Below are 15,346 nucleotides of genomic sequence, written 5' to 3'. Positions count from 1 at the left end.
GACAGGCATTTTGTCGATTAACCGATTGTAGAATTAATCTAACTTGTTGATGGATGACTTTGCCGGTGTGTCCACCTCGGACCGCTTCCTCTACACGGGCTCTGAGGAATGCCTCAATACAGTGATCTCTGGCCTCCATGTGAACACACTGGGACCTTCTCTTGTGGCGATGTCTGCCACCACTGATACCAAATCTAAACTCGTCCCACTGATGGGTGACACTCAGACGTGGCTGCAGCCATCCTGCAACCCGGGATGGGGGCTTCGTGTTTACCTGGAAGCTTATAACATTGATATTCTAGTTGCCAACTCGTCGCAGAGGCTATACACTTTTTAGCACGAGACACATGTGCCACTCTCACACGTATTTGGTAAGGATTTTTAAAAGTACATCCTTCCTCAAAGACCACATGACAATATGGATCAGGAGTCTTAGAAAGAAACTCACCTTTTGACCTAGAAATTCCACTTCTAGAATACCTCCTATATAAACAAACAGGTAAATGCACAAAGATCTGTACTCCAACATCTATTCCAGTTAATAACGATGAACTGGAAATAACCAACAGAAAAGTGGTTAGAAAAGATAGGTTTTAAAAGAAAAGGTTACCTTCTGTATGTTAGGTATTTATGTTATTCTATGTATTACAATTTTTAAGATTTGGAAACGTTGACATCAAAATGTCAACAATGATCATCTCTGGGTGACTGAGTTATCCGTGACTCAACAATCTGTATTTCCTTTATCTGAATTACCTAATTTTTTTTTTCTAAAATGAACTTGTGTTGCTCTCTGTATGTATGTGATACTATTTTTCAGATAATACAAGCCAGTCAACCTAAACTTTAAAAGGTTAGAGGGTACTTGTAATGATAATTGTAAAATACATTTTGGTAAAAATTCTAAATCACTCTTGAGAACTGTTTTACAGAGAATCTTGTTTCCGAAGTCTGGATGTTAACTATAACATCCTCTGTTTCAAATTCATCTGACGGTTTTCCCATGGGTCTTCTACATCACAAAAATTCCCCGTCAGGCTAAATGCCATAATTGCGCGTGACTCTTACCAGATAGGCTCTCCAGAAGGACTGAATATAGAGCGCTGCTTCTTCTTCTGTCAGCAGGAGGGAGAGTGGGATTGGTGGCCGTGGGCTGAAAAGCAATAAAATGGTCATAGGCCCATGAGAATCTGTCCTTCAGCCCCAGCAAGGCCCCGTGACAACATAATGGCCTCTCTGATTAAGTGCCTCATCCATTCTCATTCTTACAAAGCAACTACATCACTTGATAGAAAAATTGAGGCTTGAGTTAGCATCTTTTCATTTTAAAATCTGCAATGCATTTTTTGTTTTTAACCAGCATAATCTTAAATCACCGTTAGCCTGCTCCGCTTTGAAACTTGGTGTACTAAAGCTGCATGTCAGTCCACATGCAGTTATTGACATAGAGCAAGAGACAGAACACAAGCTACCTGTACAAACTGCATCAGGACTAAGATACGATAAAGGTCTCTTTTTCCAACTTTCTATTGAAGGGGAATTGACTAGTCTGTCCCTTTCCTGAAAGCGAAATATTAGAATTTATCTCTGATCGGTGTACATTCCAGTCGAATGTGACTTAAATTCAAGCATATTTTTAAGTTCCGTTACTACATCTTAATAAGCGATTAAATATCTCAAGTGCTGGGTCAGTTGACAGTGTCTGCTCTTGTGGGATTTTTCACATTGTGATTTTTTTCTGTACTTTATATTAGTTTCAGGTACGCGGTACAATGGTTAGACATTTATATAATTTATGAAGTGATCCCCCAATGAGTCTAGTATCCGCCTGGCACCACACACGACCATCTCTATGACACTGTATACCCTACGCTATACTCTACGTCCCCGTGACTGTTTGTTTTGTAACTGCTAATTTGTATTTCTTCATCTTTTCGCCATTTTCACCCAGCCCCCCAATCCCCCTTCCCTCAGGCAATCGCCCATATATTTGTTCTCTGGATCTGTGAGTCTGTTTTCGTTTGGTTTGCTCCTTTCTTTGTTCCTTAGATTCCGCATGTAAGTGAAATCATATGGTATTTGTCTTTCTCTGACTTATTTCACTCAACATAATACCCACTAGGTCCACCCATGACGTTGCAAAGGGTAAGATTTCCATTTTTTAACGGCTGAATAATATTCCACTGTATATTTGTACCGTAACTTCTTTATCCAATTGTCTGTTGATGGGCACTTAGGTTGCTTCCATGTAATGTGATTCTTGATCATAGATGCCACGTTTAAAAATCATGGCTAAATGCCCCCGCTTTTTCCCCCTAAAAGTTTTATGGAGATACTAACTGCTGGTAAGAGCCTACAAGGCTGACTTCATTCTGGTTCCTTATGTTTCCCCAAAGCACAGCTACCTCTGAAAAGCAGGAGTCAAGACATTTCAGATGAGTACAAAGAAATAAACCTCGGAAAGAATGTGGGTCACATGGGGCTGCTCCCAGGGCAGGGTCCCCAGAAACGACTTTGCGAGCATGGGACACCCAAGAGCCCAGGCCTCAGAGCTATCCCCAGTGACAGCCATCGTCCGACTTTACAGGGACTCCCACGTGCAGACAGGTTGACTAACCTGCCCATGGGCACACGACTTGTAGGTGGCCCAGTTGGGGCCAAAACCTATCCGATCCCAAAGCCCTGGCGTCCCTCACAATGCCCTGCTCACGCCAGACCTCCAGTGGGCAAGCACGGGCAGGCGCCCGGCCTGGCACAGACTGCACAGCTAACAGGCAACAGCGCACGATCCTCCAGGGTCTGGGGTTTTATTTCCCTCTAAAATGACTTCGAAACAAGCGCCACCGTCACCACCAAAAAACCCACCCTCGACGCAGTACATTTGTGTGAATGAATGAAATCTCTTTGGAGTTATTCTAGAATCAGAGAAATCAAAGCCAGGAGGAACCCCGGGGGGTTATCGAGACTCTTCCTGGCGAGCAATGTCGTTGCCAGGAGCTCGTTCTCCGGCCAGGCGGGTCCTTCCCGTCTAAGACACCAAGCAAAGGAGATTCTTCCGCTTCTTTGGAGAGATAATTACACCCTCAAAATGACAGCATTATGAGAAACCTTTCCCTGATGTTCTGTTTCCATCTTTATTTGCATGATGTGTTGGCTTTTTTTTCTGGTTCTGTTTCTGCTTTCGCTCCTTCTTGCCTGAGGCCAAGTTTGGCGGGCTGTGGCGGGGCATTCATATCGTGCTGGAGGGCTGCCGCTGGAGGTGTGTCGGCAACCCGCTTTCCACGTAATGTGTCTCTCTCTGTCCGTTGTCCGATTTCTCTAAATCTCAGTTGTGTGACACCAACAAATCACACGGCTTTAGTCCTTCTCCTTTGCTAGTTAAAAGCCAACAGCTTCTGGAGACACCCTGATGCTTCTCAGGAGACTTCGATGTGCTGGCGGGCAATTTAGGACGGTGCCATCATGCGTTAACTGGCTGATATTAAACGAGAGCTTCCAGACGCCCCTCCCGCCAGCCTCGCCCCTTGTACTCCAGACATGCTGGCCCTTCTTCTCTCCTCAAACGTGCCCTCCCACCTCAGGGCCTTTGCAGAGAGACTTTCCTCTGCCTCCAGTGTCCCCTTAGCCCAACTGCACTGCATAGTTGTGCAGGCTGTTCTCTGCTCGAGACACTCGGATGGGCCAGAGGACACTGAAACCCCACCCAGGCTCTGCTCACTAAGCCACGCTCAAGGGCAGAGCTGCACCTGCCCTAGGCTAGGGGCACCCTTTCCTAATGCACAAAAGCACCTTAGGGTGGGGGGGGGAGCTGACACTTCTTTTTCCCAATTCACCTTTCCTGTTCTTTCTTTCCATCTCCATTCAAATGCTATTGAAAGATGCCTTTTGAATAGGTCAGGGCCCAGTGGAGTTCTGCGTAATTTTCCTTTCTAGTCCTTGGCCCAATTTGGAGATAAAAATCTGTATGATTCTCTAATTAATGCCCACATCCTCAACTGGACTGAAAGCTCCAGGAGGGCAGAGGTGGGACCTGTGCTTGTTCCTCTTGGTCGTCCCAGCTCTTAGGACAATGTCTGGCACGTAGGAGACACTCGATAAACATTTGTGGAATGAGCCTCTGTGCCTGGCGCTTTCCACACGTGATTTCCTCAAATCCTCACACATTCATAGAGTTATGATCATCCTTCTTTTAGAGTGGACCAACTGAGGCACAGAGGGATGAACTCACTCGTTCAAGGTCACTGACCCCTTCCTGCTGAGAATGCACATTGGCCGGGGAACAGACAGTGGCCCAAGGAGAAGAAGAGGGCAGCTCACGAGGTCACTCGTGCAGAACTCAGGGTCTCACGGCTGCAAATGTTAAACAGCGGGAAACCCAGCCACTTGCCTGGAAGAGAAAAAAATGAGGAGGAAAAGCCCCAGTCACAGAAGATGCCCTCTTCGAGAATCCTTACACTAATAACTCGGCAGGTCTTCACTGTCTGGAGCTCCACAGGGAAATCCGATGTCAGGACGGCAGGACAAAAGGGAGTATGTCACTCGCATCTGGGGAAGATTCGGTGGTGACTTTCTGCTCAGCTGGGATCTTCCTGCCTTGAGTAGGTTTTTCTCTGCTGACGTCATGAAATCCTCACAGTAACAGAATTCCCGTTTTGGAACAGCAGAGGGAAAAGAGGGCTGCAAGTCTTGGGCCACGTGGGCTGGGCCCCCTGCGACAAAGGGCTTTCACCAGTCATGAAACCCTCGACTGCTGTGCATCACAATATCCCCCAAAAAGCAAAATGAGATTCCTAATAGGCCTTTAAACGGTAATATGAGGCCACCTGAAGTGACATCCCTGCTTTCATGGCTAAATAATGGGCGCTGTCTAGCTCTCAAACCAAGAACGAGCATGAGAACGCCAGCGCCAATCAGGCCAAATGAAAAGGACTTAATCTTCGGTGAGTAGTGCCTGGGAATCATCAATCATTTCAGCGGGCGAGGCTGGAGGCATGGAAGCGAGCCAGGCAGGCCCTTCTCTCTCTTTTGGAATCAGTGCATCTGGCTTCAGGTCAAATACAAATAAGAAACTGAGTGGAGGCAACTGCTCATCACTGGGGAACCGGGAAGGGAGGGAGGGAGGAGGGAGGAAGCTGGCGTCAATCACAGCAGGAGAAGGCAAATGAGGCTCCGTGAGGACCAAAATTGGGCAGACAGGTTTGCACGTTCCCACGGGCAGAACGTACTGCTGAGTACGTTTCCAAGAAGAACTGTTTCATTGGTAACGCTCATTTGTCATGTTCTTTTTTCTCAAATTAATTCATGTGAATTCAATATATTCGAATCTCAAGAATCAATTCCATAATTCTGAGAAGGAACAAAAATTAATTTGTGATTGCGTGTGTGTATAAACACACACACACACACACACACACACACACACACACACACACACACACTCTTTCCTCTTTTTTGGATGTTAAGTAGAGACAGCATCCTGACAGAACACACGAGAGAATCGGAGAAGTCATTCTTCATTAATGTCTCCAAGAGGTACCATCCAAAATGGCATGTAAGCAGAATAAAGCAGAAAATGGAAACGCTTACTTTATACTGAATATTGAAGCCCGGAATCCAAATTCTATCCACTTTTCATTAGGTAAGAGATTAAGTTTTCCTGGAACGCGAGAGCACACACAACCACACGCAAAGCCATTTACAAAACGACGCAGGCCCTACATCGCCCATCGTTCATAAAGCCTTTCGAGGCCCCAGTAGTAGATACTGTCTCCTCACCGCATTCAGCGAAAGAGACGACCCAGCCTTGTCCTCCGCCTTAACTGGTCTCCCAAACACTCTGTGTTGAAGACGGCACGGTCTCGAGTGACGAATCGCAAATGCGTGGAAGTACGATACGGAATGGCCTGTCCAGATAGTGACGAGCCATTCGGACGGGATCTCAAAGAATTCTCAGCCTCGGCCTTCTGTGGCGTGAGGAGCAGCCCCAGAACCAGCAGGGAGCGCGGCTGTTTGACTCTCCGGGGCCTTGACGCGCATTCAGGAATGTGACTAGGATATTGTGGGATGTGGTCTTGCTTTTGCCTCCTCGCTAACTCCACCTGGGAGACCAACGAGCAGGGATCACCCCAGCAGCGGGCTGAATCACTCTCCTAGAGAAACACAGTCGAGGCCCATTTTACCAAGCCCACTGTGGGAAGATGCTCACGGGTCCAGCTAACGGCGATCACTGAACAGTGTGCCGCAAGACCACACGCTGGCGGGCCACAGGTACAGCCACCGTGAAAATCGCGGCTGGGAGACGTGTGCTTTTTGATAACTACACTCGGAATGCTGTGTTATTTAGTCTCTTTGGAACGGATTACATGTTTTCTCTAATGTGACCTAAGAAAAACCTTTCTGGAGACCTGCTTCCTCCCGTCTCCCTCCTCCCGCTCCAAACGGTGAGCTCGGTGAGCTCGGTGAGCTCGGTAAGGTGGACTATTGTGGGGGTGGGGGGGGCGGGGAGTGTTAAGAGCAAACCACCTCCCTCCACCCCAGCAGGAAAGGAGCCTCTCCGCCCTTTGCAAACCTCTTTCAGGGGGTCTTAACTTGTTTTCTGCCACGAACCCCTTTCCGTTTTGGCAGTTAGGAGTCCTTCTCAGAAGAATGTATTTAAAAAACATAAAAGTAAATACATAAGATGACAAAGCAAATCAATTATATTCTGAAATATAGCTATTAAAATGTTAAAAAAGACGGTGGTGATATAGTGATATATGTGCTTCTAAATTATGCAGTAAATAAGAAGAGCTAATGGCAGGTCAATTAACTGCTGTAATTTGAAAGGAGAGGCAAGTGTCAATGATATCTGTCATCACTGCGACAACTGCCATGTGACGTGAAAATATCTGATTGCCGTTAGTGACAGTCACAGGTATGGTACGTGCGACTGAGGTTTGCTGCCAACATTCATAATTCAAAGAGAGGCTACATTTCTATTCGAGACTGGTGAAAAAAAAAGATAATTTCGCCTTCTTCCAAGTTCAAGGGCCCTTGAATCCCAGACAGTTGTGGCTGGAGCTGGACAAAGGGGGGAAGATGAGTTTCAGACCCAGGACGAGACTGAAGACTCAGGATTTAAAAATAAACAAGATGAATTTAAACAGTGAAAAGAGAGTATCTAAAAACAGAGCGACCAGGAGGTTATGGAATTTGGCTCAAAAGTTATTATTTTTATTTTCACTCCCAGATGGGAGAGAGATTTCAGTGTAATATAGTGAGGCAGTTGGGGGTGGGGGGAATGAAAGTTTCATATTGTATCCCCAATAAGTTGTGAGTCTTCAGTAAACTCATTAAATTTTCCAAACAGACTCCTCCCTCTCTCACTCCCCCCAGCCTCCATTTCGGTGGACGGCTCCCCATTCAGCCAGGTGCTCGGGCCTGAAGTCTCCGGGTCATCCCTGACTTCCCTCTCGCCCCGCATCCACTCCAGCGACAAGTCTTAGTTCCGACATCGAAATACGTGCCCAGTCCGACCTCTTCTTACTCCTGCACCCCCTCGCCAACCTCCCATCCAGCCGCCAGTGATCTTTGTAAAAGATAAACTGGATTCCCCCACTCTTCTGCCCAAAACCCTCCAACGGTTTCCTATCACGCTCGAAAGAAAAGGGAAAATCCGAATTCTTTGTTATGGCGTCCAAGGCCACGCAGCTGGCTGCAGCCTGGCCAGCCTCTGGCTTCACTTCCTACCACTCTCGGCCTCCCTCATCCCCTCTCGCCTCACTGGCCAAATCCGTTCCTGCCTCAGGGCCTTCGGGGGGCTGTTCCCTCCCCCTGGAACACTCTTCCTTCTGATCTCTGTAAGCCTGGCTCTTTCTTTCTGCTTGTCATTCAGGCCTCTGTGCATATGTCACCTCCTTAGAGAAGCGAGCCTTCCCTAGCACCCCAGCATCTGTACCTAAAACACTACCACCTGTCACCCGGGCCTGCTCCTCTCTATCCACTTACTCCGCTTTATTTTTCTTCAAAGCACCTGGATCTTCTTTATGTTTATACAGTAAGTTTGTTAGTTTGGTTACTGTCTGTCTTCCCAACGCCATATAAACTTCATGGGACCCAAGACTCTCTCTCTCTCGTTCTCCACTCTATCCACGGGATCTAGAAAAGTACCTGGAACAAAGCAGGCATTCGATAAGTCTTTTCAAACGAAGGAATATCATTGTCGATAAAGAAATAGAGAACTTTCCTTAAAGTCAGAATTTATCAGTGGCAGACGTAAGGTGAAACGCAGACATTCTAACTCTCACTTCCTTGGTCATTCTACTACCCATGTTGCACCTGGCTGAAGCAATAACTACTATTCTCTTAGGTTAAAGAAAAAACAAAAGCTGTCCTTCTTTGAACACACTGAGCCCTCCGCAGTGGGTATCTTTAATTTTTTTCTGCCCATCCTACCCTCTCCTCTTCTTGTGGTATCAGCCCTCAAATTCGCTTTGACAGCTTCCCTCCCCTGAGTTGGGAAGGTGGGTCGCAGTCCCCTGCCTTCCTGCGACCAAGGCGTGACCTGAGGCCCAAGCTCGGCCAAGCAGATTCTCCTTCTTTGGAAGGGAAATCCTGAGCGGACTGGCAGAGGCCAGAGGGTTCTTCAAGGCACCTCTGCCAGGGAGCCTTCCACCCCGGGACACATGGGTCGTTAGCCTGTGCTCCCTAGGCCGCCTTTCTAAGGTCAGGTCCTCACCTTTTCCTTCATGCTGGTGAGTTACCTTTTCACTTCCAATATATACCCTTTCCTTAAGCAGCCCTTATATTTCCGCGGCTTGCAACAAAGAACTGTGATACCATCTTTAACCTTCGCCGCAACCCTTCAATGCTGGTATTATTTCCATCCTCATGGGACAGAAGAGAGGAGCATGGCTCAGAGACGGGGAGGGATTGGTCCCTGGGCCCCAACTGTGGCAGGCTGTAGAATGCCCCCCAGCCCCTAAGGTGTACACGTCCAATCCCCACTCTGTGAATACGTATGTTCCTTTACATGGCCACAGGGGCTTTGTAGATGCGATTAAGAATCTTGAGATTATCCAGGTGGGCTCAGTGATGTCATCTCAAGGGTCCTTATGAGAGGGAGGCAGGGGGTGGCCCTCCTACAGATGTAGAGGATGTGACGACAGGAGAAAGAGGTCACGGTGATGCAAGGATGGGTCACGAACCCTCCGGAATACAGGTGGCCCCCCAAAACTAGAAAAGGCGAGAAAACAAAACTCCCCCAAAAGGAACCGAGTTTGGATTTCTAGACTCCAGGCTACAAGAGAATAAATTTGTGTCGTTTCGAGCCACCAATTTCGTGGTGATTTCTAAAGAAACTAAAACACCAACTAATAAATGGCAGAGCTAAACTGGGACCCAGATGTATCAGCCCCGCTGCTGCACACAGGCTCCCTGAGCTTGTCCCCCGCGGGGCCCAGAAACAACAGGAAGAGGAAAGGAAGCAGCACTGTGTGCCTCAGAGAACGGGCCACCCCCACGCCACAGCACCAGTGACAGGGAGGCACGCAGGGAACTGCCACACCCCAGCACGGCGCGAACTCAGGAAGCAGCTGGATTCCGTCCTGTGTGAAGGCGAACGCTCGCCTAAGGGACAAACACCATTTATCATCCTCGGGAACCTCTCTGGCCTCTGAAATCACCGAGCCACAAATCTACCTTGTCAGAAGGCAAAACCGAAGGGATTTTTCCTTTTTCCTTCCAACGGGGCATGATGGCAAATTTTCGCCATTTAAGTTTGATCTGCAGGGAAGACGATGCTGATTCGTGTGCCATTTGGAAGGGGCACAAGCATTTTCGGTCCCGTCGTTAACCTCGGCGCCAGCCGACCGTCATACAGCTGGTGCTTGTCCTCGAATAGCACGGTGACACTTTTGTTTTCACCTGTTTTTGGTCATAAGATACCTTTCACTGACATAAAAGTAGCGTGGGTTTTTTGTTTTTCATTTCTTTTGTTTATCCAAGGGTAGAACTCAGCTGAAAAGACATTTCGCCTAAAGCAACCTTTTCTCTTCTAAAGCACAATCTCTGTCTCATTGAAGGTCTCAGCTTTAATGATGTCTTTCACGAGCCTTCTCCCCCGGGACACAGGACCAGATAGGCGGCAGTGCTTACTTAGTAATATATTCTTGCAAATGAATCTGACCGATTCTTTCTGGTCAAAACGAAAAGCAACCCTTTTCTTGATCATAATATGACGGCAAATAATTTCATTGCTTCTGACTGATTTGGTTGAAACAGACTGCATGCCACAGAATAGGACGGTGCTGGATTCATGAGCAGAAGAGAAGCCAATAGGAGATGCGACGCAGTACCCCACTGTTGGAAGGCAGGGAAGAAATCGCCCTTGTCCAGCTCTGACTAGAGCACACAAGACATCGCATCCTGGTCCCGAGTATCACCCCTTTCCCTGGAAGAGCACTGTGCATCCCTTCTGGCCATCCACCCTGAAGCTTCTCCCCGTCGGTAATGTCAAGTTCCCTATGGCGCTGATACTGAGCTTGGCCATGGGACTCGCGCCGGCCAGTGAAATATGAGCAGAAGTAATGTTTGTCACTGCATAGGTCGGCCGCTGCTCTTCTCTGTCTGCTCGAGACTTAGGGACAGGGCTGCTCCTTCGTCCTGGATCCCAGAATAAAAAGAGACGTGGAACAGAGCCAAAGGTGACAAGCAGGCAACATGTGACAGAGTAAAGAATAAACCTTTGTTGTTATAAAGCGCTGAGATCTGAGGGCTGTTTGTTACTGCAGCAGAACCTAGAGAAAGCTGACTAATACAGAATACCAGAGGGTAGTTGTGTTTATCTACACAGGAGCACGTATCAGTCAGGACTTTTTCATTTGCAAGTATCAGAAACCTAACTCAAACCGGGTTAAGAAAAAAAAAAGGTATCTACTGGCCCATTTAACTAATAGGGGTAGAGTTGGCTTTAGGTATGGCCATATAGAGAGGCTCAAAACAATGCCACAAGGGACTCAGGTCCTGGCCACCTCTCAGTTGTGCTTTATCTCAGGCATAATCTCTTAAGCTGGTTGCCCTCAGCAGTTCAAGCTTATCACCTCAAAGCTCCAAGTCCAGAAGAAAGAAAATCATTACTGGCTGCTTCTTGAAAAATCTCGGGATTATTTCTGATTGAACCGATCTGGAGTAACCATGGGGTCATGTGGATTCCCTGCTTTGACTGGCCGGGCCTCGGTCACATACCCAGCTCAGAGCCCGAGGTGGAGTCAGCTCACTGTCCCCGTGAGCTGAGACTGGCCGGGGTGAGCCCCTAGGAACATAGTTCTGTAACCAAAAGAAGGGGCGGGGGATCAGTGCTGGGCTGGAAAAAACATAACTGTCTACCACGGAAAGCGAGAAGTGAGAATAAAAAGAAACAGAATAACTATCCTTCGGTTTTGCGATTGTTTTCCATTCTTAAAGTAATTCTATAGACAAAATCGTCCCGAAGAGAAAATAAAAGCCCGTGTTCCTCCTCTTTGGAATAAGACATCCTTCAGAAAGACTTTGTAGGTCTAGAGTTAGTTAATTCTATGATGATGCTCGATTTTAAACATTTCCTTTTCATTGTATAGTTTATTTAACAAATAAGTATGTTTTATATATGATAAACCGTAGTTATTTTCTATAGACCTAAGAGAATTTTTAAAGGGTTGTCAATGTCCCTGGCTACATAAAAAATGAAGTTATTTAAAAAAAACAAAAAAAACAAAACCATGAAATAGAAATGGGTAACCGAGAAGGGACAGAGTGAAGAACATGCTAAATTATGGGGACCTTCTGAGAGAAGGGTCCATCATTTATGAGATAAGCAATCGGCAGCCACCCATAACAAATGACCCCAGCCGCCCAGCTCCAATCTGACGATATAATGACATCTAGCATCAAGGACAGCTGGGCTTGGTAGAATTCGTCCGCCCAACAGCATTAAAATAAGACCCGAACTCACATCTGAGCTGGCTCCCCAGGCCGGCAGGTGGGATAATGTGAGGCACTAAACGCCAGTGCAGAGAAAGGAGCTGCGTGTCACACAGGAGCTGTACTCTAGAGTCAGGACATAAAATGAAAATCGCATACAGCGATTTTCCCCTTAGCATCCCTTGACTTAGCCATATAAAGACACGGCATCTTCCAACCAGCCTCGCAGAACCAGTTTTCTCCTACTCTTGGAGCTGCTCACTCTAAGTACCAAGTGACGGAGAAGGCAGTAGCGTAATTAGCCACGCTCTTAACAGCACAAACTCTGGAGCCCGACTGCCCGGGTTCAAATCCCGCCTCGGCTATCTACTAGCTTATGACCTGGGGCAAACAACTTCTGCAATTTCCCTGTGCCTCAGTTCTTTCTGGGAAATACGGCTGTTATCACGACTACTAGGTACTCAGAGAATATCCACATGTTCCGTCTCCCAGCCTCCCTTGCAGTTGGTTTGGGGCCATGTGAGGAAAGGTGAGAAAGTTAAGAACCTTCTAGGCTGAGATGGTTAAGAACTAGGGTGCCTCCTCCATTCTTTTCTTCCTTTGCTTCAGTGACCTCAAAGATCCCATGCTCCAAATAGCTATAATTTATAAGAGGGCCATTCAACCCGCACCAGCCATTGTATGAGCGAAAAATAAGCTCTTATTGGGTTAAGCCACTGGTATTTTGGTAGTGTTTATAACTGCGACCTAGCTAGTCTAGCCTGATAAATACGATGAACATAGAAATGTTTCCTACTTTCTAGAGATGTTATGCAAGTTAAATCAGGTAATATTTCTAAACTGTTCAGAAAAGTACCTGACTCAACATTATATAAATGCTTAGTAGGTAGGCAGGTAGACAGACAGACAGACAGAGGAAGGAGCTGCCTTATGAGCAGCTCACGTTATAAGAGGCACATAATACTAAGAACAACTAAAAAAAAAAAGCTGAGTCTGGGGCCTATTTCATGCTTCACCTCCAAGGTAGACTCTTCTCTCTACCGCCCAAGAGCACAGCATCGAATCAGCATAAATTAAGTCCATACATACTGCAATCCAACTGTATACAAAATCAGGGACCATGGCACATAGTAAGTGTCCCGGAGATGGCAGCCAGCCAGCTTAAGAATATGACTGCTCCGTAACTTTACAGCACATTTAATCATTCAATAAATATTAGATGAATAAATGAACAAATAAATTAAACCACTCCCTTTGGGTAGCTGGAGCCTACCTGCTTGGTGTGTATGTATCAGAAGTAGAAACAAATGTATTCCTTTAATAGTTGTCACCAGAATTTCTCTTATGCAAGGAACTAGATCTGTTTAGATGAAAGACCACTTTATAGATGGAAAAACTGAGCTCGAAGAGGTTAAGTCGACTTTGCCCAGAGTCACACCACGGCCGGAAGTGGTGGAGCTTGGCTGTAATGCGGAGCCGTGAGGCCGGAGCCCAAGCTCCTAACGCCTACACTTCACTGCCATCAGGGCTTTGACTTCTAGAATATTCTGACGCCACGTTTGATAGCTCCAGGATGTGACTTCCTGTCATCGTCTTCAACCCACCCCATCAGCCTTTTCAGAGACTGCATGATTCACACGGATGATATCTCCGACACCACGGCCTCGAGTCCACATGACCCATCTTCCTCGGGTCCGCTGCTCAGTAGAGCGGTAACACCTCGGAACAGGTAATCACCGAAGACTCTCGCATCTCGATTTCCCAAATTCCCACTCTGATCATAACTCTCTCTAGCTTTTCATCTTTCCCACCCACATATTTCTATTTATATTATTTGCCCTTATGTGGGGCTATCATTTGGGAAGGTTATTGGTGGGCCCCTAGAACAGGGAGCAGCAAACTATATAGCCTGTGGGCCAAATCTGTTTTGTAAATAAAGTTTTATTGGAACGCAGTCATGCCTACTTCTTCACATATTGTCTATGGCTGTTTCATGCTACAATGGTGGAGTTGAATAATTGCAACAGAGACTACATGTGGCCTGCAAAGCCCAAAAGACTTACTACCCTCTACAGAATCTTTGATGACCTGACCTTGAAAGCCTTGCCCTTGGTCCTCAGGAATGCTAAGTGACTGGAGCCATGTTCTCAGGGCAAGCCCAGGGCTCTGCCCACATCAGTCCTCGTCCCTGGTGCTGCTGGGAGAACTGGGTTTGGCCCCGAAGAGGGGGTGTAGGGAGGGCAAGAGACAGCTGTACTGAGGCCTCTCCCTTGGGCCCGCACCTGCCACTCTCCTCTTGCCCCAGGGCCGTTTCCTGCCACTCCAGCACGGTCCCGTGAAAACTCCGTCATTCTGGCCACCTCCAGTGGAAAAGAACAGCTCTCCGCTCGCCCGGTCCAGCGCCAGTCAACAGCTACTTCCTCGCCCACGGCACAGCCGCCATTCAATCGGGCGCTCACGAGGAGCTCTGAAAATTGTCATCATTGCTTTTCCTTTTAATTTTTTATTATGGAAAATTTCAAAGACATAAAAAAGTAGGCAGGAAAAAAAAGGAACCCATGTCACCGTCAGCCCGCTTCAATTATACCGCTTTCCACATCAGTCACTCGGTGTAAGTCCCCCCAGCCCTGTCCACAGATATATCATCTCATACTTCATTCATAAATATTTCAGCATGTTTCTGTAAAAAGTAATCTTTTTTCATGATTATGAAATCATTATCGTACTTTAAATAAAATAATTCTTTATACCATTAACTATTTACTCAGTGTTCAAATTTCCAATCGCCTCATTATTTTTAGCTTGTTTCTTTGAATCAGGATCCAAATAAGATCCACACAATGGATCTTATTTCAAAACCCATATGGACCCGACCATCTCCATTTTAGTGTTTCTGGGTTTGGTATATTTCTTCCTTCCGATGTGAACACATAATGTAGTATTTCTTCCCCTGCCTGAAAAATGGTTGTTAAATTGTTAACGTAATTCAGAAAATATGGTAATTTATCAGAAAAACGTTGAGACGGTATTCTTAGGGAGGTTAACAATGCCTTCCCTTGTACTTACGGTCCGCTGGGCTCAGTCTGGACCTTGCACTGTATTAGCTTTGCCAGCCTTCCACCCCGACCTGCCCAGTCATCTATTGTCCCCACCCCCTTTACAGGGCTGCTGGAGATGATGGCAGAAGCTGGCTGTCCTGTGCACCGCACGGTCAGGCCGTCAGCCAGACCAGCCTCATCTAGCCCCATCGGCTTCGCCGCAGCAGCCGCAGCAGCCCCCTCCCCTCACCCAGGACCCTCAGACCCTGCCTGGGCGTCCCTCTCGGCAGATGCGATCAGGTGACAGTGCCCACCGGGAACTTTCTCCACTCTTCCCCCTTCCAATTCGAACTTCCTCTCACTTTTAGCTC

The 15,346-nt window shown here is 47.0% G+C and overlaps 1 protein-coding gene across 4 annotated transcripts in view; it reads right to left on the bottom strand.

Annotated features, from left to right (window-relative positions):
* Window positions 1–15,346, bottom strand: part of IQCK (IQ motif containing K) — an 85,671-nt gene that overhangs the window by 45,154 nt on the left and 25,171 nt on the right. For 3 of the 4 annotated variants that reach the window (XR_005657879.1, XM_039885490.1, XM_039885491.1), the window contains exon 5: window positions 1,069–1,153. The exons of the other annotated variant lie outside the window; for it this stretch is intronic. Coding sequence is in view for 2 of the 3 variants with exons in the window: in XM_039885490.1 (XP_039741424.1) it covers window positions 1,069–1,153 (85 nt within the window). In the remaining variant the exon portion in view is untranslated. The remainder of the gene's footprint in view (window positions 1–1,068; window positions 1,154–15,346) is intronic. 4 annotated transcript variants of the gene reach the window in all.

The sequence above is a fragment of the Pteropus medius genome, unplaced genomic scaffold, assembly GCF_902729225.1.
Source record: "Pteropus medius unplaced genomic scaffold, Ma_sr-lr_union100, whole genome shotgun sequence".
NCBI classification, from domain to species: domain Eukaryota; kingdom Metazoa; phylum Chordata; class Mammalia; order Chiroptera; family Pteropodidae; genus Pteropus; species Pteropus medius.
Note: the sequence above shows the minus strand (reverse complement) of the source record. Positions and strands in the feature narration are given on the sequence as shown.